Source organism: Microcaecilia unicolor, chromosome 3 (assembly GCF_901765095.1).
Source record: "Microcaecilia unicolor chromosome 3, aMicUni1.1, whole genome shotgun sequence".
Classification (NCBI taxonomy): domain Eukaryota; kingdom Metazoa; phylum Chordata; class Amphibia; order Gymnophiona; family Siphonopidae; genus Microcaecilia; species Microcaecilia unicolor.
Genome location: NC_044033.1, coordinates 198,406,874 through 198,427,347, shown reverse-complemented (window position 1 = coordinate 198,427,347; position 20,474 = coordinate 198,406,874). Strand labels below are relative to the sequence as shown.

General features: G+C 48.5%; 1 protein-coding gene across 1 annotated transcript; it reads right to left on the bottom strand.

Moving 5' to 3' along the window:
* Positions 1–1,814: 1,814 nt before the first annotated feature.
* On the bottom strand, positions 1,815–10,448 carry S1PR5 (sphingosine-1-phosphate receptor 5). The gene is made up of 2 exons (XM_030197057.1): positions 10,345–10,448; positions 1,815–4,724 (listed from the first exon to the last, which is right to left on the bottom strand). The coding sequence occupies exon 2, from the start codon at positions 4,274–4,276 to the stop codon at positions 3,125–3,127; it is 1,152 nt and encodes a 383-aa protein (XP_030052917.1). The 5' UTR covers positions 4,277–4,724; positions 10,345–10,448; the 3' UTR covers positions 1,815–3,124.
* Between the last annotated feature and the right edge of the window lie 10,026 nt (positions 10,449–20,474).

Genomic DNA, 20,474 nt, shown 5'->3' with positions numbered 1-20,474 from the left:
GGGTAAAGCCTGGGATAAATACAGAGGGTCCTTAGCTATGGGGGGAGGGGTAAAGTATGGGATAAGCACAGCTGTGGGTGGAGTGTGGGGTAAAGTCTTGGATAAGCACAGAGGGTCCTTAGCTGTGGGGGAAGTAAGGGGTAAAGTATGGGATAAGCACAGAGGATCCTTAGCTGTGGGGGGAGTGAGGGGTAAAGCCTGGGATAAGCACAGAGGGTCCTTAGCTGTGGGGGGAGTGAGGGGTAAAGCCTGGGATAAGCACAGAGGGTCCTTAGCTGTGGGGGGGAGGGGTAAAGTAATGAGATAAGCACAGCTGTGGGTGGTGTGTGGGGTAAAGTCTTGGATAAGCACAGAGGGTCCTTAGCTGTGGGGGGAGTGAGGGGTAAAGCCTGGGATAAGCACAGAGGACCCTTAGCTGTGGGAGGAGTGAGGGGTAAAGTCTGGGATAAGCACAGAGGGTCCTTAGCTGTGGGGGGAGTGAGGGGTGAAGTATGGGATAAGCACAGCTGTGGGTGGAGTGTGGGGTAAAGTCTGGGATAAGCACAGAGGGTCCTTAGCTGTGGGGAGAGTGATTGGTAAAGTCCGGGATAAGCACAGAAGATCCTTAGCTGTCGGGGGAGTGAGGGTAAGCGCGGTAAGCACTGCAGGGGGGCGCCTGCCTTCAAGGGCGCTGCACCGTCGCGTTGTATTTTTTAAAAAAACCCTTACTCCTCCGCTCCCCTCCATCTCCGATTCCCTGGCGCTTTAAATTTACCTCGCTCCACCTCCGACGTCTGCGCAGCATCAGTGAAAGCGCTGCCTGTCTGACGTCTCTCCACCAGCCTTCCCTTCGCTCATTCATTCCCACTGTGTCCTGCCCTCAAGGAAATGACGTCAGAAGAAGGCGGGACACAGAGGGAATGAACGAAGGGAAGGCTGGGCTGCTGGAGAGACATCAGACAGGCAGCGCTTTCACTGACGCTGCGCAGACATCAGAGGGAGGCAAATTTAAAAGTCCGGGGGGGCGCACACCAACTGATAGTCTGCAGGGGGGCGCCAGAGACCATAGGCATGGCCCTGAAGCCTGGGATAAGCACAGGGGACCCTTAGCTGTGGGGGGAGTGAGGGGTAAAGTCTGGGATAAGCACAGAGGGTCCTTAGCTTTAAGGAGTGAGGGATAAAACCCAGGATCAGGTAGGGTTTGCCATGTTGTGAAGGGTATGGAGAATGGTTGTAGATGGAATGGGTCTTTCTCTGTGTTTCTGAAATCAAGATCTCATTGGAAGGACTAAGTGTTCCTCTCCGATAACTACCAGGAAACAGCAGTGACTCTGCAGAAGGGCTGAGTGTTACCCTGATGCCTTGGGCACCCCTGTTAAATACTACTACTACTACTTAACATTTCTAGAGTGCTACTAGGGTTACGCAGCGCTGTACAAATTAACAAGGAAGGACGGTCCCTGCTCAAAGGAGCTTACAATCTAAAGGATGAAATGTCAAGTTGGGGCAGTCTAGATTTCCTGAGTAGAGGTGTAGCTTCAATGCACGTCCCAAGGACCAGCAGCAGCTCTTTTAAGCCAGCAGACTAACTGGGTCCTCCTGTGTTCCCCACACAGCAGCTAGGGGACATAGTTCACAGGTTGCTAGTCATGTCCACTAAGAAATTAGAGTTTCGCCTCCAAGCATGCCCTGGGAGAAAAGCAGGACTGGAGCAGCCTGGTCAGTGGACCCGGAGTGAGGAGGGCACTAAGCATCGCTAGTTAAGAGGAGACAGCATTTTCCTGTTCCCTCCCCTCCCCCCTCCAAATAAAGCAACACAAGAAACAAGTCTTCGTTTTATTTTAAAAATCTGCTATAAAAAAAATCTGTCACAGAAAAGGCACTTAATTTAACAAAGTCACATTATTTACATTTCAAAGAGATGGGCTAAATTACAAAGATTCAGGCATGAAAGTGAGGAAGTAAAGCCAGGGCCTGAATCCCCACCTCACCTTCATCATCATCCCAATGATAATGCTTCCATCAATGGTGTGTGTGTACATGCACACACGCATACATACAAACAAGGAGAAATGCATAGACAAACAAATACACTCAGACACAAAGAAATACACACAGACACAAACACACATACAGACACATACATATATATATATACATGCACATGTGTGTACACCTACATACATAGTCTCACACGTGTGCGCTCACACACAGAGGTTTCCCAGGGTAACTCAGTTGGGTGGTATAGCTATGGTTTCCTGGGGTACTTCCTTCATGTCTTGGTGGCTAGTGCAGGTGTGTTTTCCCAGCTGGCCACCAGGCCAGGAACATCTAGCTTCAGTGTGTGGAGTTGCTGAATAACTCAGGTTTCTCCAGAGTCCCCTTCTGGCCTTTGAACTTACACCCCGATGCACAGCATCCCCTGTAGTCCCTGCTTCATTCGTGTATAATGCGTACTAAGGAAAACAGAATGCAAAGCGGGGGAGTGGAGCAGGGGTCGTAAACCACAAACTAAAAGAACATTGCCAAAATAGATTCTCTGCGGGAACTGGAACCCTTGGAGGCTCTGAGGTCTCCCTCACAATTTTGGTGTGAGGCGAGCAGTGACATTTTCTGGGACCCCCCCCCCCTCCCCTGGAAAACTGACTGTTGTCGCTCAGAGAGCTTCAGGGCATTAGGCACTGGCTTGGTCTAATTCTGTCTGTGTTTCGGACATCACCTTTCTAGTGATAAATGGGACTAGCAGAGCTGAGTCTGTAGCAAAGACCCAGAAGTGATGTGACTTTCTTTCTAACCAAACCCAGCAGCCAACCTTCAGCCTCACTTCCAAGAAATCCTACCACAAGGGGCTGATCAAGAAAGCTGTGCTCTCCTCATGATTTCTCTTTTGACACGGCAGAGTTATGTTCTCAAGTTCATCATGCATTTAATGTTTGCTCTTAAGTTTATTAATGAGGCTGCCCACATGGCTAGCCCCATGTTCCAAAAATGGCTAGAAGACGCACATCCCCAGCATGTTACTGAAGTGCTTTGAGGAAGTTCACAGAGAAGCAGCTTCTGGTTTCCACCTATGCTATGCTTCATCGGGAATCTCATCTCAACACACAGGGAGAAATCAGCAAAGGCAGGGATGTCCCATTGAGACTCAACAGTCAGAGACTTTAGGCATCAGGGTTTTGATCGGCGTGGGGTTGGCGTTTCCAGTGGACACAGTGGTTTCCAAGCCCTCGTGCTTGTGAGAGGACTTCTCCGATTTCGTGGTACTGCACTCCAAAATTCCTAAGCGCTTGCCCTGTCCATCCTCGGAGGCCAAGCACCAGCAGCACAAGAGCTTCAGAATGGCTCTCCGCATGTCCTTGCTGGTCAGAGTATAGATGATAGGGTTGAGTAATGAGTTGATCATGGCCAAGCCCAAGAAATAGTCAGCCTTGAGGAGGATGGAGCAGGTCTGCACCTCACAGGAAATGTCAAAGAGAAGCAGGAAAAAGAGGGGTAGCCAGCAGGCAATGAAAGTGCCCACCACGATGGTGACAGTCTTCAGCAGGGCCAGGTATTTCTGGGACTTCTTCAGGGCACCCTTGCGTAGGGTGCCCAGCCGTTGACTGTTGAGCTTGACAAGGCGGTAGATGCGGATGTAGAGTGCCACGATGGAGACCAGGATGGCTAGGAAGACAGTGATACAGAAGAGTATGTAGTTCTTGGAGTAGAGAGGCAGGATGGTGGAACATTCTGGAAGATTCTGGATGCAGTTCCAGCCTAGGATAGGCAAGATGCCCAAGAAGACCGAAGCCACCCAACTGGCACTTATGAGCAAGAACATCCTACCCTTCTTGTCCTTGTGGTAGAGCTTCATGCGCACCATGGTAATGTGTCTCTCAATAGCAATGGCCAAGAGGCTTAAGACGGAAGCCGCCAGGGTGACAAAGACTCCCCCTTCTCGAATGAACCACATCACCGGTGTCAGCCTCAGCGTGTTGGCCCCAGACATGATGATGTTGACTGTGTATGCTATGCCGGCGAGAAGGTCGGACAAGGTCAGGTTCCCCAACAAGTAGTACATGGGCGAGTGGAACTTCTTGTTCTGCCAGATGGCCAAGAGTACGATCAAGTTCTCTAGGACGATGAAAATGCAGATGACGAGGAAGACCACAGCATCAGCCTTCAAGCCCCCTTTGTACCGGCTGGTGGCCAGCTTCCCTGTATAGTTGTAGTGGAGTGAGATAATCTCATTGTTGTGGTATTCTCGGAAGATGCGCACAAGCCGGTTCGGCGGGGCTGCCCCCGTGATGAATTCCATGATTCACCTCCCAAGTCAGCCTCTTAGCTTCTGCATACAGCTACATGTTGCCAGGGAAGGGGGTGCGTGGTGGAGAGGGTGAGACCTCCAGGCACACTGTGTTCTCACTGTGTTCTCGAACGTTTAATGGGGGGGGAGGTGGAGGTTGGTGCTGTCCTGAGGTTCCAATGTTTCTTCTAAAGGTCTCCACCCCGCTTCCCTTTTCTCCACTATCACAAAACAATAGTTTATTTCTTGCTTTCCTGCAGAGATTTATTTTCAATTTGTATTCTTCCGGGCTTCTGTTGGGAAGGGAGTGATAGGCCTGTGTTTGCAGTTGCTGTACCAGAACTTGCCAGCAGGTGGCAGGGCAGCTCCTCAGGTCAGGGATGGGTCTGCAGACGTTCAATTGTAATGAATCTTGATGCAGAGCATTTGAATTGGAGCTAAGGACGGTGGGATGCGATACCTGCAAATCAGAAAAGAACAAGATGTTAATAAGTCATAATTATACCCCCTATCTCACGGCCAGCGTTAAGGGTGGGCAACCGGGGCAATTGCCCTGGGCCCTCATGTCAGAGGGAGCACTAAATGTGCCTGAAGTTGAAAGAGGGACAGCCTGCAAGCAAGCTTTGGGGCCCCCCTCCCTACTATCTAATACTGGCCCTGCCCTCCCCCCCAAAAAAGAAAATACAAGAGAACATACTTTGGTTTGCAGAAGTTTCTGCCACCACCAATACTTCAAAGGCAGTTCTGTTCACCCGAATACATTCAACTCAGATATTAGCAGATCTGAAGCGGATTTGGACTGGGGCAAAGTGGGGTCTCCCCACCCAACTCAGAAGCATCAATCAGACCACTTTCAGGCCTCTGTCCCTTTCTGCTCTGCTCTTATGCCTTATCCAAAGTTTCACATTTATTGTAATTGGATTTAGCAGCTATGAAATGACCAGACCACCTCAGCAACTTTACAATGTGAAATATAAAATGCAAAAAAAGAAAATAAAATTAGAAGCAAGTTACAACAGATAAGACTTTTTTTCTTTTAAAAAAATGTTAAAATTATTTTGAAAAAAAAAGGGGAGGTTTTGCTATCTATTTTTTTGCAGTACTACTTTTCTGGATCACTGTGATCCTGGAAAATTCTGCTGTTTCAAGGGAAGAAGGTTATCAATAGAAATCAAACAAAATAAAACATGGAAAAGAAAATAAGATGATACCTTTTTTATTGGACACACCTTAATACATTTCTTGATTAGCTTTCGAAGGTCACCCTTCTTCGTCAGATCGGAAATAAGCAAATGTGCTAGCTGACAGTGTATATAAGTGAAAACATTCAAGCATTACTATGACAGTCTGACAGGGTGGGAGGATGGGGGTGGGTAGGAGGTATGCATGGGGACATCAAAGCATATCGTTGATATTCTAACAGGATGGGTGTGGATAGGTGAGGGGAGGGAAGAAGGGAATGTCTGACATTCTTGAGGGCTGCCTGTGATGCAGGAAGGCTCTCCTCTGTGTGTCTACAGGAAAAGTCCTTCATGAATCAGACTCTGAGAGGAAACCCTGCAACTGCCCCCCACCCCAAAAAAAAATAATACAACCCCAGTAGTGCATGGAGACATGTAGGGCAGGAGGGCATCTTCTGGGCTTATAATCAGGAACCTGCTGGCAGACAGAGATGGAGGTTCGTGTGGGGGATTTAAAATGTCACCAGAATTCCAAGCTCAGTTCTGCTCAATGGTGGACATCTGAAAGGCTTTTGCAGAACAAGAGAGAGAGAGAGAGAAGAGAGACAGACAGACAGACAGACAGACAGAAGAAGAGACCAAGAGAGAGGGGAAGAGATTTTGCACAGCTCAGGGGGTCAATGCATTTGATTCTCCTTTTCCAGTCTTGCCCTGCATGCAAAGTCTTTCTCTCTCCCTCCCAGTCCGTTCACTTTCTCCAGCCTCCCACCAGCAGCCCCCTCACATGCAATAAATAAATCCTGAACCTAGCCAGAGAGGAGACCTTTACACTCGGATCCTCTTGGAAACCAGCACGTACCATCAGAATAAATCAATGTGTCAGCCTTCTCTGGACACCCTGCTTGGATACCAGAATGGTTTCCATGTTGGAGGGGGGGGGGCAGCAATAATCCAGCCGACAAGCTCCTCCACCGGTTCCCAAGGCTAGTGGTGGGAAGACAGACTTGGCTCTTCTCTTTTCCTGTTTCCGCCTGGTTGGTTTCAACTTTCTCGCTTGAAAGATTGTTTCCCCAGCTCTGGATTCAGCTCCAGAACGATTCTGGAAATGGCTTCCAAAGAATCTGAGATTAAAATGCTCAGAGAGACAAGATGAAAGGGCCAGCAGGATTTCAGAGTAAAAGGAGTTTCTGCCCTCTAGGACCCTGTACATGCCAAGTCAGATTACAATATCCCTGCCTCTGTCAGCATGAAATTGGGCTGCTAAATCATTATTTTTTAGACTGTTCCAAGCTACAGTTCACCCTGTGTGACTCACCCGCTTGCACCCCCTGCCCTTCCCACTTTGTCACCACCCAAGACAGTGGGCTGGGAACAACGTTTGTACCTCTCCACACTGCTGGAACAGCCCTAGTTACAATGCTGGGTTGCAAGCCCCAGGAACATCTGTGTTCATAGCAGCACCACAAATTACCTCGTAAGGAAGGGGGGGATCTGATTGGTTCTTGCAACGTATGAATATGATGCCATTCATGATATCATAACCATCGATGAGCCAACGAGGCTCCAGCGAGGTACATTGTGGCTCTCTCCATCCTGGTGAATTGGCAGCTTAGACAAAAAGTCAAACTTTACACAAGAGTTTGAAAAGAAGAGCAGGAAACTTCTAGGCCTCTGTGGGAATCAAGTCACGAGACATCAGGGAGCACTCAGAGGATGCCCACCTGGCATTCAGAGATCTACTTGAACGAAGAGACATGAGGGATGGGACCGATCTTATACAGCAGGTGACAGGATATGAGATAGAGCCATATTTCCTTTTGAAGCAGCTCCGATTAGAGTCATATTTATTTAAATTTGATAACCCAGATACCAATTTTAAGCAAAGCAATAATGCAACAATAATCAGCAACCAGTGACGACAGAGCGTTGGCAGAGGAAAGGGAGGGGAGGGGAAGCTTAAACTAAGCACTGCTTCCAAAATCTCAGCCTCGTGTAGTCCTTTACCAATAATATTCCAAAATCATCTCTAGCCGCAGGGTCAGATGCTAGATGGGCTTTCATTCTGACCGTTATGGTGGTTCAGTACTACAACGTTGGCCCTTAGGGTCCGCGGGATTCCCATCTTTGGAGCTTTATAAGAGCAGATTCAATGCACGTTAGTTCTGGGTGATGCACAGGAGAGTGGACCAGATGACCTCCGGAGTTCTCTCTCCCGGGACTATCATATTCTGATTCTAGATCATCTTCTGATGTCCTTTTCAGCCTTAGGTTCTAGATAGGTCCCTTCCAGCCCTACTTTTTTGTGGTTCCAGATTATCTTTTGAGGACCCTTTCATCCCTACCTTTCTGTAGTTCTAGATGATTTCTGAGATCCCAGCAGGCCTATCTTTCTGTGGTTCCAGATGATCTTTTGAGGCCCCTTCCAGCCCTACCTTTTCAGCCTCATTCGTCTATGTTTCTAGATGACCTGAGGTTGTTTCTAGTTCTTGCTGTGGTTCTAGGTGACTTCCTTCCTTCTGAGCCCTCTCCAGCCATATCTAGCTGTCATTCTAGGTGAATCCTGAGGTCTTCTCCAGGTCTTCATTTCCCTATTTCTGGAATTAGATTATAGGGAGTGGGACAAGAAACCATAAGAGAACGCACGATGATCACTGGTGTTTTCAGATCACCAACACGTCCATCAATCCATAGCACATCTCCGTAATACATGTCATGGTGATGATCTAATGAGCCAATGTAATGGGTCAACGTGACTGCTTTCAAGAAAATATTACCCACTTATGCAGCTGGTCTGCAAATTGTGTGGAAATTTTAGGAAGGAATGAGATTGATTACGTGACTTAGTTACGTTGTAGTTTAACTCACATGTGAAGAATGAAGTCATGGAGTGGGGGGGAAGATGTGGGTGGGACAGACCCAGCGACTGCAACATGGGGCATCTCATGATGGAGGTCACTTATGGTAATATTAAAAATGGATGCATTTTTAAATTCAAACGTGCATAATCGAGTCTCACCCTTAAGAAAAGAGATTAATAGGCAAAAGTTATTTATCCCATATCAGAATGGCCTGCAGGGGTTATAGCACATCTGTAGCCAGAATTTCCTTCTTTTCAATAAAAACTAGGAGATCTCTTTGCCATTTGATGATGGTGCAACATTCTTCCCTCCTCCAGGTCTAAGTCTGGTTATACTGTGCATTTCCACCAATGACACATTTCAAGGAACGGTGGTTGGTCCTCTGGCCAGGTTCCTCTATCAGCCTGAAAGCTTTGAAGAGTTTCATCAGTTTGTAAAGACCGAGATAAACCATCTCTACTATTCAGAGAAAGGAAGGAATAGATCGCATTCAAGTCTAGAAATGCAAGACCCCCACCCCCTTAACAGATCATCTTTTCACAGCCCCCGAGTTCATCCCTAAGAACACTACCATATAAGAACATTCTTACCCCCCCCCCCCCACCTCATGGAAATAATCCCTGTTATAAGAACACTCCACTTTATAAGAACATCCTTACACATACACTCCCCCCCTGTGGAAATAATCCATACAAACGCAGAAAATTTTAGGCAGAAAAAGACCATGAAACCTATGGAACTTTGTAAGGCTAAGTGCTTTGAAAATACGCCTCCATATGGTCTATCCAGTCTTCCCATCCGTGTCATCTATTTTCCCTATCACTCCCTTAGAGATCCTATGTACTTGTCTCAAGCTATCTTGAATTCAGATACTGTTTTCGTCTCCACCACTTCCACCAGGAAGCCAATCCACGAATTCACCATCCTTTCCATGAAGAAGTTACTTCTGAGTCTATCCCTTTCACCTTCATCCTATGACCCCTCGTTCCAGACCCTCCTTCCAACTGAAAGAGACTTGCCTCCTGTGTATTTATATAACAGGGATATTTAAATGTCTCTATCATATCTCCCCTCTCCTGCCTTTCTTCCAGAGTATACATATTGAGATCTTTAAGTCTGTCCCCATACACTTTATGACGAAGACCACTGACCATTTTAGTAGCTGCCTCTGGACCAACTCCATCCTGTTTATATCTTTTTGAAGGTGCATCTCCAGAATTGTACACAATAGGTCTAACCAGAGTCTTATACAGGGACATCATCACCTCCTTTTTCCTACTGGCCATTCTTCTCCCTATGCACCCAAGCACGCTTCTAGCTTGCGCTGTCACCTTTTCTACCTGTTTGGCCACCATGAAAACATCACACCCAAGTCCCGCTCTTCTTTCATGCACAAAAATTCTTCACCCCCTACTTTACCATTCCCTCGGCTTTTGCAGCCCAAATGCATGACCCTGCATTTTTTTAGCATTAAATCTAAGCTGCCAAATTCCAGACTATTCCTCTAGCTTTGCTAAGTCCTTCCTCATGTTATCCACACCATCACGGATGTCTACCCTATTGCAAACTTTGGTATTATCTGCAAAGAGGCAAACCTTACCAGACAGCCCTTCAGCAATATCGCTTACAAAAATGTTAAAAAGAACCGAACCTTGCGGCACACCACTGGTACCATCCTTTTCCTGAGAATGAGCTCCATTTACCACTACCCTCTGTTGCCTTCTACTCAACCAGTTTCTAACCCAGTCAGTCACTTTAGGACCCATACCGAGGGTTTCATCAAATAAAGACAACCTTGAACCCTGAAAGGCTTTGCTAAAATCTAAATGCATCACACCTAGCACACTCCTTGTTATAAGAGCACCTTATGGAAATAATCCTTGTTATAAGGACACCTCCCTTATAAGAATATCTTTACCCAGCCCCCTCCCTGTAATCCCCCTTAACAGCTGACATTCCTCTTCCTCTCTTACAATGACAGCAGAAGCCCTCTTGTACTTTGCAAGAGGAATGAAAGCAGGCAAAGTTTCTTTGCACTTACCAGGCACCAGGAGGAAAGAGCTGGACTGAGGTCTGTGAGATCCTTCCGATTCGGGGCGCAGGAGCAGACTGGAGTCTAAAAAGCCTGGTGGGGAGGGTTGGACTCAGTGTCAGAGGCAGAGCCTGGCCCACAGCCAGCCCAGAGAGCCTTGTGGTTCTCAGAACAGCACACTAGCCAAGAGTTACCAATTCAAAGCTGCCATTTTCAGAACTCTTCTATACTCCTTTTGCATTTTTTAGGAGGAAGGGGGGGGGGGGAGAAATCTCCACCTTCCTTTCCCTCCTAGAAGGGCAGGGTGAAGAAGAGGGGGACTGAAGAAAAAGGAAGGTCATTCCTATCCCTGCCTCGCACACGCAGGGGCTGAATGTGCAGCTTCACTGAAAATAAATCGGAGTCATGAGGTGGGGGGGAGCGTTGAGCAAATATGATTTGCAAGAAAAACTTCCACGTTCCTGTTCATTTTGTGTTCCTGCTGCTCTAAGCCACCCAGGAGAAAACCCACACAACCAGTTCTGAATGTTTCCTCAGCTGTTGGTTAAGTTCGGGAAAACCATTCCCTTTGATAGCCAGGAATGCGCTGGAGTCACCAGACAAAACTATTTTGGGGATACAGGGAAGGCAAGTCAAAATGACATTTCTGGCCATCACACCCCCCCCCCCCCTTCCCCACCTTCAAATTGTCTATAAGAAGTCTCAAAGGCCAGTTTCAGCCATCCAATAAAACAAGTATTTGATAGCACCATTCAATGAATTCTTCCATGTGGGAGGGAAGTCTGGCGACTATAGAGGATGGGACTGATGCACTAAACTAAATGACCCTTTAACGAACAAGTTTTTAACCATGGCACGCACTAAAGGCCACTTTCCGATGGACAGCGGTAGCAGCAGTGGCGATCCTAGCCTGCATGACACCCGGGGCGGATCGCCGATGCGCCCCCCCCCCCCAGGTGCAGCGCCCCCCCCCCGGCGAAATGACACCCCCCCCGGTGCACGCCACTGAGGGGGGTGCCGCGGCGCGCGCCTGTCAGCTGAGTTCGCTAACTTCGCTGCAGCTCCCTCTGCCCCGGCCAGAACAGGAAGTAACCTGTTCCAGGGCAGAGGGAGCTGCAGCGAAGTTAGCGAACTCAGCTGACAGGCACGCGCCGCGGCACCGCCCCACCGCCCCCCCCCCCTTGGTACACCACTGGGTAGCAGCTAATGAAAATGGAATGCAGATGAGCAAATTGTGCAGAAATCCTATTGTAATGAGATGCACTAACCTTTTCCGATTGCCTTAACGGTGGAAATCGCCGGAAAATTTAATGAGAGGTTGTACCTCTCATTGGGTCTGCGCTAGATCGAAAAATTGTCAAAAACATATGTCATATAGGCCGCCCGAAGACGCCATGCCACTCACCTCCCCGTTTTTCAATCAGCTGATATCGGAGAGTGCAGTTGAAATCATCCATCAGAAAAATAGCCTTCCATTTTGGCCGGGTTTTCAATCAGCTGATATTGGAGAGTGCAGTTGAAAGCGTGCATCACAAAAATAGCCTTCCATTTTGGCCATTATTCACACCCAAATAATAAAAACTTCCTTTTTGTCGGTGCTTCACTCAGCTGAGAAACCTGGAAGTCTCTGAGCCAATCACAGCGCGTTTAGCTGAGCTAAACACGCTGTGATTGGCTCAGAGACTTCCAGATCTCTTAGCTGACTGTGAATCACTGCCAGAAAAGATGTTTTTATTATTTGGGTGTGAACAATGGCCAAAATGGAAGGCTATTTTTGTGATGCACGCTTTCAACTGCACTCTCCGATATCAGTTGATTGATGAGAAACGGGGGTGAGCGGCACGGCGTCTTCGGGCAAGTCATAGGTTTGGCGATTGTGCGCATGCATTTCCTATACCGCTGGCTGAGATTACACCAGATTAACGATACTTTAATGCATCCGACGTTTGAATACCGCGCCGAACATGTGCGTCTTTTTTTTTTAGTGCATCCTTCGTTTTTTCTAAAACGGTAATGACTTTTACGTTTTCGGTTGTTTTACGTTTTGTTGATGCATCTAGTCCAGAATCTCAGCATAAAGCCGACGCTCTCACTTCTGTTACACACTCCACATTCCCAACAATCAAGCTAGGATGATTACCTTTATAATTCAGCACACAACTGTAGCGTCATCTTGGGAACAAACTCAGGGGGTCTGGCCGGCGTTTTTAGCACGTGTTAAAAATAGGCATGCACGCTAAACACTAACGACGCCAATGTATTCCTATTTTTAATGTGTGCTAAAAATGCCAGCATTCCTACATAAAAGATCCCCTTGCCTTCCAACGGAAGCACTTGCACAGTAACACAAAACGACACGTGGAACCCCTGCCCTTCCAAAATAGCACTAGCTCCCACAATTGAAATGGCAGCTACTCTGAGTGTGAAAAAGGGCGATGCTGCCAATATTGCAGTAGGCCCTAGAACATTCAACACACCTCCTGGATAGGCTGCCTTACACGGTCCGTCTTTAAAACGCCAGAGGGAAGCTCTCTTTGGCGCAATGCGAGTTTTACGGCAAACATTAGCAGGAAGTGTGAGAGGCTAAGATCAGACTCCACATACCCCTGGCTTAGGACTGAGGCTCAGTCCTGTCAAAGTCAGTGCAAAAATTTGCCCAGAGGGATAGATGACAATTTACTAGAGATCCCAGGAACTACACACTAGCTTAATCCTTCACCTCAGTCACACTTGCAGGAGGTGGATATATCCGCACCTAATACAGAATAAGGCGTCAGAAAGTCGAAACAAACATGCAGACAAAACCTGAAACAGAAACTCCCCAAAACGCTAGACAGAGAAGTGCAGTGCAGGAAAAAGAAAAACTCAAATGCATTTCCTCCTGTACTTTGCAGCATATCAAAAACTGACAAGAGATCAGGCCCTAAACATGGAAAATATTGTTTTTTGTGTTTACCTTTGTTGTCTTGTCATCTTTATTTCTCCAACTGGATTAGTCGCTGTTTTCCATTGTTCTTGTTAGCAGTCTTCTATGTTCTTTTCCAGGGTCTCCTTTCCATTCCACCTCTATATGCCTCTGCCATTGACTTTTCATCCTGTTCTCCATTTTCTCTTCTCTGCCTCTCTATTTTACCACTCATTTTCTTGCTTTCTAGCCTCCTTTTTATTTTTCACTCACCTATCAGTTTTCCATCTCTCACTCTCGGCTCTTCAGCAGAGCTCCTGTCCTCTCCCATCTCTCTCTGTCCCTTATCTCCTCTATACTGCACCCACTTCCTATCCTAGGCCTTCATTTTCACTCTCTACACTAAGCTCCTCAACCCTCATCTCCCTTTCATCTCCCCATCAGTCCCAACTCCTTCCCTGTCAATTATTTGCTCTCTAGTCTCAAGCCCTCTCATTATCCCTCTTTCGCCAGCAACCCTGCCCCATTTTCACCCTCTCTCGCCCCCTTTAGAGATGAATTTTTCCTCCTGCAGCATCTCCCCAGACCTCCAGGTCTTTCACGATGCATCTCAGCTCCTTCCCATCCTTCATCCCTCTTCTCTCACACCCTCACTTATACCCCCATCATCTGACAACCCCCCCCCCCACTCATACCTATCCAATTGCCAAGCCTCCATTGTCTACCCAAATTCCCTCAGCCTTCAAGGTCCTCTCTTATGCCCAAATTCCTTGTTCTGTCCCCCAACTCTATCTTTGAGCCCCACTTTCCCATCCAGTCTGAGTCCCTGCTTCTCCCCCAATTACCAAATCCATGTTTTGTATTTTTTTGCTCTCCCCAAATCCAATCCCAGTCTCTGCCCCCCCACCCACACGCCAACGTGTGTGTGTGTGTGTGTATGTTTTTAACTTTTGTTTCTCTTTATCCTACTCTGTGATATGAACTTCACACTTCCCTCCCCTGACCTCCTTCTTCACATACACACCAGCCTCCTTCCTTGTTCTTCTCCTCCGTTCCTCCCTCGTCTCTGTTTTTGATATTCCCTTCCTCAGTTCCCCATCTCTCTCTCCCTTATTTTACATTCCATCATCTGTCCCCCTTCTCTATTTGTACCTTTTCACCTGCAGACAGCCAGGCTTGCACGGAGCAGCAGTAAGCAGCTGGGGTGGACTGAGGGTGGTCTGGGCCCCCCGCTCGGCTGCTGCCCAGACCCCCCATTGCTGCAGCTGATGCCCCCACTGTCCTGGTCCTACCTGAGGGGTCCTGGTGGCCTCTGCGGGGGACATGTTCTTTCCTGCCCGCTGCACTGTCACTACTCCCCTGCCTGCCAGCGCCACCGTGTTTTCAAAATGGCGACCTAGACTTCCCGCAGTATCGTGAGACTTCCCCAAGGAGTCTCAGCTGCCATTTGTAAAATATAGTGGTGCCAGGCCGGGGGGGGGGGGGGGGGGGGGGGGGGGGGGGAATAGTGGCAGCACAGCGGGCGGGCAGGAAAAACATGTTCTCCCCTGCACTAGATCACCAGCAGTGCGCCTTCCAGAGTAGGACCGGGGTGGGCTGTAGTGTGTACCAGGCATCCGGGCAGAGCCTCAGGGCCCCCTAGAGCTTCTGGGCCCTTGGGCACTGCCCGGTTGCCCAAATGATGAGTCCGCCCCGGTAAGCAGTGTGTTCCATGGCATCCCCGAGGCTTTTCTGCTGTTTAGCACCTTCCCCTCTGAGGTCAGCCCGGCCTGCCAGCTCTTGCAGCGAACAGAGGAAGCAACGCGCTCCACGGCGCCTGCCGCTCTGTTGAACAGGAAATTCAAATGGGGAAGAAGGCGGGACTGTGAGGAGAGATGCCGCGGATCCCACTGCTTCCTCGGTTCACAGCAAGAGCTGGCAGGCCGGGCCGATTGCGGGGGGGTGAGGCATTAACGAACAGAAAAGCCTCAGGGCAGACGCTGGCATAAAAAAAAACATGAGTTTGGGGTGGTAAGCCATACGTGCCACCCCATAACGACGCCTATGCAACAATGGCTCTTATAAGATAAGAGGTTTTCTCTTCGGAAGTTGACGAGCTGGTATTAAGGGCTTCACAGGTCAACCAAATACTCTCTCCTCTGTTCCATTCCATCCTTCCTGATGGACCTGATCAGTGTCTGTCTGAACTCCCCAATCAAAGCCTTGCACTCCCCTCTCCCCCCTCCTCAGTTAATTTTGAAGTACTTAGGCCCTTCCATTGAGACTTTGATACTTTAACTCAAGAGTCATGTTCACCCCAAATTTGCCCTTCGCTAGGTTTACCATATGGCTCCAGAAAAAGGAGGACAGAATGAGCCAGTCTCGGTTTTACTTCCAATGCTGTCAATGGAAGTAAAACCCGAACTGGATCAATGTGTCCTCTTTTTTTCTGGAGCCATATGGTAACCCTACCCTTCACAGAACGATCTGGTAAAACGTACCACAGTGTCTTTTTACTGCCCCTCAGAAGCTGTCACTCTAGATAAGTACATGGTTTGCCTAATGGTTCAGCCAGCCCTGCCCCAATGTTTGGCACAGCGGGATCCCTTGTGCCCAGCTCTCAGAAACCTGACTACTCCCTAATTCTTAGGGTTGCCAGGGTTTAACTCATTGCATGCAGGGATTTTCCCTAAGGAAAGCAAGACCACAAGTATTTGCATGGAATGGGTTCAAACTCAGGACTGGATCAACCCTGTCACTGAATCTGGAGCCAGTTGGTAACATTATTAATAGCCCATTCATCACCAGTACCACCAGCACAGAGAGCTCTCTTACTTCCCCTCAGTCAGGAGTCTCGGTAACAGGGACTCTCAACCCAGCCCTCGGGACACTCCTAGCCAGTCAAATTTTCAGGATACCTATAATAAATATGCATGAAATAGATTTGCAGGCATTGTCTCCCTGATATGTAAATTGATCTCATGCATATTCATTGTGGATATCCTGAGGATTGCAGAGCTGTCAAGTTACCCATTCCAGGAGGGAGACATTTTAGCCAGTTCTGGTTTTAAACTTACATCCCAAAGCAGTGTAGTATTTGTAGTCCATGATCCTATCAATTGAGGTCAGAGCTGCAGGTCCCATAATGCACCAAGATGAGTTTGGCAGAAATCCAGGACTGGCCAAAAAGTCTCCCTCCTGGAATGGGCAACTTGGCAGCTCTGGGATTGGGACATAAAATTCACCCTCCGTGAGTCTCATCCCATCACTAGGACAAAGAAAGAATGCCACACAGGCCTCCACTGCCATTGCCAGGGGTGAACAGAGCTGCCAAGCTTCCCAGATCCCGGAGGAAGAAAGTTTAGCCAGTGCTAGATTTGAATTTCTAGCTCAATGCATTATGGGATCTGTAGTCCCTGATTCTCTATCATTGCTGTAGATCCTCAGCGCTTCCAAATTACCTTGTCTAATGGGGGAGATTTTAGGTCAATCCTTGATTTCTGACCATGCCATCCTGGTGTATTCTGGGACCCGCAGCCCTGATTTCAATGGGTAATATCAGGGACTACAAATCCCACACTGCTTTGGGACTGGCCTAAAAGTCTCTCTCTCCTGGAACTGGGTAGCTCTGGGTGTTGCCTCTTTGTGCTGAGTTTCATGCAATGCTTCCCCCCTCCTTCTGCCTTGCTCCCAAGGCAGCCACCATGCAGACAATGCATGAGGCCCATGAGAATTCAAAGGTCAGAAAATAAAGTGGGGGGGGGGGGGGGGGAGGAGGAGGCCCAGACGACTTATTCAAACAGCAAAGAGGAGAGAGTGGCGGAGTCTGGCGTTTTCAGACTTAAATGAGAGCGAGAACAAAGAACAACCCAGCAATTCTCCCACCCCCCAACACACACAACCTGCTGCAGGCCTATCCCCACATTCCTGTCCCTTTGTGTCACCCAGAAGTGGTAGGGGGGGTGGAGGGGGCATCTTTTGGCAATGCAGACTCTGGAGAAGCCACTCAAACTTTCAAGCTTGATAAAGTGGATGCTGCCTCTTGAAATACTATGGAAACCGGCTCCTCCATCGCTCTGAGCAGCAGCCACTCTATGGATTTTCTCATTCAGAGGAGCCAGGGTTGGATGGGCTCTGAAGGGGGGGGGGGGTATCCAGGGAGCATTTTGAGACAGGACAATGGTGTCCAAGAACACGAGTGATGTCTGGTGAGGTGAGGACACGGCAGGTGAAGTTCAGATAGACCTTGGAGGGTTCATGTGTTGCAATGCTTCTATCACCAGGATAGGTTGAGCCCACGGTTCCAAATTATCAGCTGTGATGCTTTTGGCTCCACTGTAGAGGGTCTGACTCCATGAGGTCATGATGAGACCTAGATGCAGAGTTGATAACGATTGATAAAGACTCTTTGACCCATTAGTCTTCCAGTGGTCTCTCTCTCTCTGGTTCTCTACCATGTGGGGAGATAGGCAGATATAGCAAAATTTTCAGCTGAAAACTTGGGAGCCTAAGTTTTCAGCTGAAAAGTTTGCTATATATAAGATAAGAGGTTTTCTCTTCAGAAGTTCAGCAGTTGGCATTAAGGGCTTCACAGGTCAACCAAATACTCTCTCCTCTGTTCCATTCCATCCTTCCTGATGGGCCTGATCGGTGTCTGCCTGAACTCCCCAATCAAAGCCTTGCACTCCCCTCTCCCCCCTCCTTGGGAGCCTAAGTTCAGCTGAAAATAGACAGGCGACTGAATTTAAGAGTTCAGCTGCTTTTGAATACTGACATCTAAGTATCTAAAATGGGACAACTGGGTCAGAGGGAAGAGTGTTCCCTCACACCATGCTGAGACACTGGGTCAGAGGAAGCAGTGTCCCCTTTCACTATCCTGGGACACTGGGTCAGAGGGAAGAGTGTTCCCTCACACCATGCTAAGACACTGGGTCAGAGGAAGGAGTGTCCCCTTTCACCATCCTGGGACACTGGGTCAGAGGGAAGAGTGTTCCCTCACACCATGCTAAAACACTGGGTCAGAGGAAGGAGTGTCCCCTTTCACCATCCTGGGACACTGGGTCAGAGGGAAGAGTGTTCCCTCACACCATGCTAAGACACTGGGTCAGAGGAAGGAGTGTCCCCTTTCACCATCCTGGGACACTGGATCAGAGGGAAGAGTGTTCCCTCACACCATGCTAAGACACTGGGTCAGAGGAAGGAGTGTCCCCTTTCACCATCCTGGGACACTGGGTCAGAGGGAAGAGTGTTCCCTCACACCATGCTAAGACACTGGGTCAGAGGAAGGAGTGTCCCCTTTCACCATCCTGGGACACTGGATCAGAGGGAAGAGTGTTCCCTCACACCATGCTGAGACACTGGGTCAGAGGAAGTAGTGTCCCCTTTCACTATCCTGGGAAACTGGATCAGTCAACTTTGCCACCACTTCCGTAAGTGTCCACTTCCCTTTGAGGATAATGGTAGGAACATAGTAACATAGTAGATGATGGCAGATAAAGACCTCTATGGTCCATCCAGTCAGCCCAACAAGATAAACTCATACTATAAGCTATTACATACACATACTTGATCTTGATTTGCCTTTGCCATTTTGGGCTGAGACAGTAGAAGTCTCCTCTGCACTGGTTTTGCTTCTCAATTACTGGTGTTGCATCTAATCACCACTACACTTGTTTGGTTTCACGCCTTCTATACCAGCTTGAGAGATCAGATTAAAGATATGGGGACTGGTGTTGCTGTACATCTGGGATTTTATCTAGTAAGTTTTCAAGGGGGACAGTTTAGACTCCACAGATTTAGGATCTTAACCTCTTTGAAAAGCAACCATGCAGTGTTTGGAAAATATAAGAATACTAGTAAAAAACGCCCATTTCTGACACAAATGAAACGAGCGCTAGCAAGGTCTTCCTTGGAGTGTGTATGTTTGAGAGAGTGCGTGTGAGAGTGCCTGTGTGAGAGAGAGAGAGTGAATGTGCGAGTGTGTGTGTGTGACAGAGAGAGAGTGAGACTGGGTGCAAGTGTGTCTGTGAGAGAGAGAGTGTGTGTGTGAGAATGAGAGTGTGTGCGTGAGAATGAGAGTGTGTGCCATGGGCCCCCCTCCCTCCCTCCGAGTTCCAGGGTCATCCCCCCCTCACTCCAAGTTCCAGGGTCATCCCCCTCCCTCCCTCCCTTCCTCTGAGTTCCAGGGTCGTCCCTTCTTCCGAGTTCCAGGGTCATCCCCTCCCTTCGAGTTCCAGGGTTGTCCCTTCCCTCTCTCCCTCTGAGTTGCAGGGTCGTCCCCTCCCTCCAAGTTTCAGGTTCCCCCTCCCTCCCTCCGAGTTTCAGGGTCCCCCTCCCTCCGTCCGAGTTTCAGGGTCTCCCTCCCTCCCAGTTCCAGGATCCCTCCCCTCAGAGCATGATGTCACACGCATGAGGGTGGTGTCATCGTTCCTCCCTTCCTCCCTCCCTCCCTTCCAGTTCCAGACCCCCTACCTCCAAATTTTAAAAGTCATCTTCACTTACGAAGTCGGGTTTATGGCAGCCGGCAGCAGCGGTAACGGGCATGCAGGCTCGACCTTCTGTCTCTCTCAGCTCTGGTCCCGCCCTTGCGGAAACAGAAAATGAGGGCGGGACCAGAGCTGAGAGAGACAGAAGGGTCGAGCCTGCATGCCTGTTACCGCTGCTGCCGGCCGCCATAAACCCGACTTCGTAAGTGAAGTTGACTTTTAAAATTTGGAGGTAGGGGGCCTGGAAGTGGAAGGGAGGGAGGGAGGGAGGAAGGGAGGGATGACGACACTGCCCTCATGCGTGTGACATCGTGTTCCGTTGCCTGGCAACTCTGCAGCGTTCCCTTCCAGTGATTGGTCTTTACGAACATGGAAGTACGTGACGTCATTTCAGGAGATGGATACAGCAGGAGCACGAATGCTTCAAGGCTTCACTTTCACGGAGTCAGCTTCAAAACTTTGGAGGTGCTTTTTATTATATAGGATAAGAACATAAGAGTTGCCATACTGGGTCAGACAAATGGTCCATCTAGTCCAGTATCCTGTTTCCAACAGTGGCCAAGCCAGGTCAAAAGTACCTGGCAGAAACTCAATTAACAGCAACATTCCACGTAGAATCTGAAATAACAGCAACATTCCAGAATTCCAAACAATAACAAGATTCCAGAATCCCAAATAGTAGCAATATTTCAGATCCAGATTCCAAGATCATACACAAGAAATTACAAAATGCAGGCGTGAATAAGACACTCTGAGGTTCTGATGCTGCT

What these genes read in the sequence shown, in the direction of transcription:
- S1PR5 (XM_030197057.1), bottom strand. Translation starts at nt 4,276, where the DNA reads ATGGAATTCATCACGGGGGCAGCCCCGCCGAACCGGCTTGTGCGCATC.